The 5,769-nt window shown below is 29.4% G+C and overlaps 1 protein-coding gene across 1 annotated transcript; it reads left to right on the forward strand.

The window, feature by feature from the left end:
• Positions 1–1,176: 1,176 nt before the first annotated feature.
• On the forward strand, positions 1,177–2,646 carry LOC120165231 (protein SINE1-like). The gene is made up of 4 exons (XM_039174791.1): positions 1,177–1,195; positions 1,790–2,289; positions 2,378–2,447; positions 2,642–2,646. Exons 1-4 carry the CDS (start codon positions 1,177–1,179, stop codon positions 2,644–2,646), a joined length of 594 nt encoding a protein of 197 aa, XP_039030722.1.
• Positions 2,647–5,769: the final 3,123 nt, after the last annotated feature.

Below are 5,769 nucleotides of genomic sequence, written 5' to 3' on the forward strand. Positions count from 1 at the left end.
TCAACTCGAAAAATCGATTTTTTTCAATTTTGATTTGTTCGAATCATTCGAGTCAACTCGAATTATTGATTTGGATTTTGAGTTTGAGTCGAATTAAAATTTTGAAATTTCGAGTTACTCGAAAAATGAAAATTTTGACTGATTATTTTGACAATTTTGTGATTTAGTCCATGATTTCCTTATTCCTTCAATTCCTCCTTCATTTTAAGCCCATTTTTTACCAAATTTGAACCATATGCTCCTAAATCGTCGTAGAGTACCTATGTACTTTCAATTCCTCTTTTTGATAATATTTTTTAATTTTTCAATTTAGTCCCTCAAATTTTCATGATTTCCTTAATTCTTCAATTCATCCATGATTTTAAAACTATTTTATTTTTACCAAATTTGAACAAAATGCTCCTATACCACTATAGAATACCTATGTAACTTCAATTCCTATTTTTTTACTAAAAATATACTCTCTTTTATTTAGTCTATTAACTTTGCATTTTACTCAATTGGATCTTTTGAATTCAATTGATTGCAAATTCTTTCTTCCTATAAATTCTTTAACTCTTTTATACTATCATCAATACTTTACCCGCAAAATATATTATTTAAAATATAATATTATAAATATATTTTATAATTTTAGATTGTATTTGACATATTAAGTAACATTATAATGTGAAAAGATATGAATATATATATATATATATATCTCTTATATTGTTAGAGAAAATTGAAAATTTGAAATCAATCCTTACCATAATACTATCGATAATTATAATAAAATTTGTATAGAATCTCGAATAACTCGACTCAAATTTCTTCACTCGACTTGGAAAAATTTCAAGTTAAGTTCGAGTTACAAAATATAACTCGTCAATTTGAATAACTCAAAATTTTTCGACTCGACTCGATCGAATGTTTACCTCTAGTTGTTAAGAACAGGTGACTGATTTGTTATAAATCAATAATAGTAATGAATAAATCTTTTATTTTGAAACATATGTGGAAAAAAAAGGAACATACTCAAACATTAATAACTATTTGTGTAGTCACACTTAATTTATTCATAGGTAAACATATACAGTGACGATTACATTATCAATTATTTTTAAATGAGGCGTCAATATTATTTCAAATAAAAAATAATTTATTTAATATTTTTATATAAAATTTATGAATAAAATGTCACCTGATACTAGAGGTGTGCAAATCCGATTGATCCGATCTATTGATCCGTTGATCCGGTTCAAAAATTTGGATATCCGATCCGTTTTTTAATTTTGGATAGTTTGGATCGAGTATCTTATTTTTTCGGATTATCAGATCGGATACGGATCGACAATATACCATTTTCGGATTATCCGAAAACCCAAATTTTTTTTTTACCGAGAGAAGTGCTTTGCTTGCCAAGTGAAGAAGAATACCGAGGAAAGAGAGAAGAAACTGAAAGGTTGGTTCCTTTTCTTGTTATTTTTTATAGTAATTTTAGTTTTTTTTTGTAGTCATTGAGCAAAAACTTAGCTACTCTTTTCATATATTTCGTTTCTTTATTTAATTGTTTTATCACTCCAGATCAAGAATGTTTGATTTGGTTTTAAGTTCATAGGAAAAATGTAGGAAACTAGTGGAAAATCATAACTTTAAGATTTAGGTTTCTTCTTAGTTTTTGTTCAACTAGTTTGTGGATTTTCTGAGGAACGAGTGTGATTTCAGGTTTATTGTATTTTTCTCAGGTTTTCTGGGGTTTTTCTTTCTGTTCTTATAGATTTTTTAGTTAGATGACTTATCTGATCAGATGGCTTAGTTAAAGGGGCTGCTTATGAGGCTTCTCAAACTGCAAATAAAATAGCACAAGAGGAAGGGTCGAAATTTGAGAACAGTTGTGGTTCAGTTACTGGATCGAATTTCGGTAGGAGGGACCGCAACCGTAGGAGGAACATAGTCGCAACTAGCGATGAATCTGCAGCAACCGCTTCACCTGAATCACAGACACTTGATTCCTTTATGGAATATGATTCTTTTCTTGAGTCGCCGATTTTAATGACTCAAATTTCTTGCAACATGGAATATGATCAAAGGAGTGTGAATCAGAAGCTTTGGAGATATGAAAATGGAGGTGTAGATGTATCGCCTAAAGATGGTTTGTTCTCTGCGGTTGCTCGAGGAGGTTCAGTTTGTGATTCACCTTCTGACCTTCGCAGCAATCATGGTACCGAGTTCACCAAGGAATTTTCAGGATTCTTGATTGGAAGTCCTAAAAATGGGTTACCAAGAAGTGCCACTCCCAGTCCTCAGGTAAAAAGACTACATAGTTTATTTAGCTTTTGCTCTATTATATGTTTGTTTAAAAACTGCATTTGCATGGCTACTTTTTGTGCTTCAGAGGTCTAGTTCTCGGATTAACGTAGACAACCTCTTTACGACTCTTGAACCTCTACATACACAATTCCTAAGTAATTTTTTTTGCTGATTTACTTTCCTTTTCTTTTTCTTTTCTATTCCGGATCTGAACTTCGAGTCTGGTTTTCTCTTGTGCATGTAGAAGTCTAATGCTTAAAATATACTAATTAATAACTAGTTTTGTGTTATATTTCTATATATGAATGATTCTATAATTGTTTATGGTTGATGGTTTTTTGTTGAGCAGTATAATTTTCTGCTTTGATACTCTCGAACTGATGATAAAAAAATATAATACTAGTTATTTGCAACAAAAAAACAGCGGATCGGATCCATATATTTGGATATCTAATTTAAAATTTCGGATATTCGATTTTTTCGAATCGAATACAGATCATTACTTTAGGTATTCAAAATTTTTGGATATCCAAAAATTCGAATCAAATAATATCCGATAATTGATAATGCACACCTCTATCTTATACCACCTTATACCACAATCCATAAAGTGGCTCTGCCTATAATCATTTCTATATATATTTATGTTACAAGGGCATTTTCAAAATAATGAGAGAATATTATTAAAGGTATTCTATCTTGTCACCAAAGGATTTTCTTATCATCAACTTTGTCAGAATGGTACTTAAGCTTGGAAATAGTCATGAATATTTTATTAAAAATTTGATATTTATTAAAAAATATGTTTTGAAGTCGTCATCAATTTTTTTTTGGAGTAGTTAGGTTGAATACCTAAAAATCATCTTTTAAAAGAGGTTTAAGAAAACATCATTTTAAAAGATAAGACTAGTCTACATGTAACTGGAAATTCATTCTTTTAAAAAAGGAGTTCGAGAGTCGATTACGCGTGGGAATGATGAGCACCCCCAGAATGCCCAAAATTGATACCTTATCGATTATACATTGTCTCTAATAACAGAAGTATAAGAATTCAAATATAAATTTAAATTACGATCCTCTTACACCAGATTCAATCACACAATTTTATTAACAAAATATTCTAAGGAGAAATAGAAAATATTTCATTATTTCCAATCGAAGAGAAAATAATCCCTAAAATACATTAGGATGAGTATTTCTCTTTCCAACTGAAACAAAAAGAGTACAGTAATGTCGTAACAAATTTTATGTGGAAAGACCGATCTGATGTTTTGGAAAATAAATATAAATTATGAAAAGATTGAAGTCTCCACCAATCATTTTTAAGGTGAGATTGGAACACATAAAATTTTGTAATTTTAATATAATATTTTATTTTATAAAAAATATCATGTTTTGGTATAAGAAATCAGAAATCAGAAATCAGATTCAAGAGTCAGTTACGTGTGGGGAAGGACTAACACCTCACAACGCCCAAAATTAGTACCTAGTCGATTACCTATATTTAAAACTGGAAATTTTAAGTTCAAAATTTTATTTAATTTAAAATCCACTATGTATGCATATTTTTAAAAGAATGTCGGTTTACCAAGACTAATAACGACAACCCCCAAGAAAAAGTGGAAGCTTCGTTATCAATCACGATAAATGAACATTGCCTTAATAATTTAGAAATCATGATGTGAGGTTTTGAAAATGATGTTGATTTACTTCGAGAATCAATAGTGGTCACCCCGGGCAGAAGCGGGATATACACTACTAACCTCCTAATAAATGAACATTGTCTTATTTTTTAAAACAAAATGCAATCAAACAATCAGTTATTGAACCTAATTATGGTAAATGAATTAATTAAAGCTTCTCTCTAACTTAAAGTGTCCAATTATGAGATTTAAAGAACCTATGGGATCAAACCTAAAATCGTAGGATCTAATATTAATCCAAATCATTTTTAATAAATTGGTGAATCGAATAATTCAAATGGAACCTCGAGCAAAATTGATGGCCAAATAAAAAATTCCCCTACATTAAAGGATTATTATGAAATTAAACCTAAAATGGAGGCTCTATTAATTAACCTATTCAATTTTAATCCATTACTGATTCGAATAATTAAAATGAAACCTCGAGCAAAAGCGATGACCAAATTAAATTTTCATCTAAATTTAAAGACTAAGTTTGAAATTAAGCCTAAAGTGAAGGCTCTAATTTTAATCCTAATTAATTTTATTCAATTATTGATTCAAGTAATTAAAAGCTCTAGGGACTAAATCAAAAGGAATCTAAATTTAAAGAACAAATTTAAAAGAAGGGCAACCTAAATTAAGACCAAAATGTTAAAATTCTAAATCTAAGGGTTTAATCTAAAAAAAACCTAAATAGACTATCAAGGACTAAATTAAACTAAATTAAAACTGGCAAGCAAAAATTAAAGGCAATTAATAAACAAAAAATGGCTAAATTAAAATAATTATAAAATGCATAATCAAAATCAATAAGCAAACCTAGTGACTAAATTGAAACAAAAACAGAATATAAAGTCCAAACAGCAAGGAAATAAAGTTGGAAATTAAAGGACTAAAACATAAACATTGATAATTTAAAGCAGAAATTAAAATAACATAAATTTAAATGGAAAAAATTTAAATATCGAAAAGTAAATCAATCAAATAAAATTAAGAGATAGGGGTCAATATTTTTAATTGTTACCCGGACCACAAATAATGCGAATCATACTCCAAGGAGACTCATCGCGATGTCGTATTAAATGTTCGAATATTTTAAAAGTTAGATGTTAAGGGTTAGTAAATTAGTATGTTAGCGGTTAAAAAAATAGAATTTTACCCGGACCATAAATAAGGCGAATCATACCCAGGGCTGGTCATCACGAGGTCGTATTAAATGTTAGAATATTAGTATTTAATATTAGGGACCAAAATGTAACAAAAATATCAGTAGCCAATCATAAACAAACAATGACAATAATGAATAAATTGAAATTATCGCATCATTTCATAAATAAATAAATAAATAAAACAGAACTAATTGGTGACTAAAATGAAATAATATAAAATTCAGTAACTAATTTTAGAGAAATAACATAGCAAAATGGTGATTAAATTAAATTAAAATAAAATAAAACAGGATGGTATAATCAGAAAAACAACAAAATGAGTCTCACTAATGACTAAAATGCAAAAAAAGGGCAAACTTAGAGGGACTATATGGAGATTTACCCAAATGTAAGACTATATAGCCTTTTTTGGCTAAAAAATTAAACCTAGCCTAAAAATATTTCGGTAACCTCTTTGTTCCTCCAACTGGTGGTCGAACTCTAGCCTAAGCCCAACGACGCCTCAAAAGACCCCTTTATGATAGACTTAAAGCCCCGATTTGGGGCCAAAACTTCTAAGAACCAAGACCCAAACTCCCCAACATTGTAGCTCCCTAACCCCAACGACGTCTCCGGCTCTGACG

Source organism: Hibiscus syriacus, unplaced genomic scaffold, assembly GCF_006381635.1.
Source record: "Hibiscus syriacus cultivar Baekdansim isolate YM2019G1 unplaced genomic scaffold, ASM638163v2 tig00111582_pilon, whole genome shotgun sequence".
NCBI classification, from domain to species: domain Eukaryota; kingdom Viridiplantae; phylum Streptophyta; class Magnoliopsida; order Malvales; family Malvaceae; genus Hibiscus; species Hibiscus syriacus.

Bases quoted from the DNA above. Each gene is read 5' to 3' on its own strand.
- LOC120165231 (XM_039174791.1), top strand. The intron at 2,290-2,377 runs GTAAAAAGACTA...TTTGTGCTTCAG, and splicing joins GTGCCACTCCCAGTCCTCAG to AGGTCTAGTTCTCGGATTAA.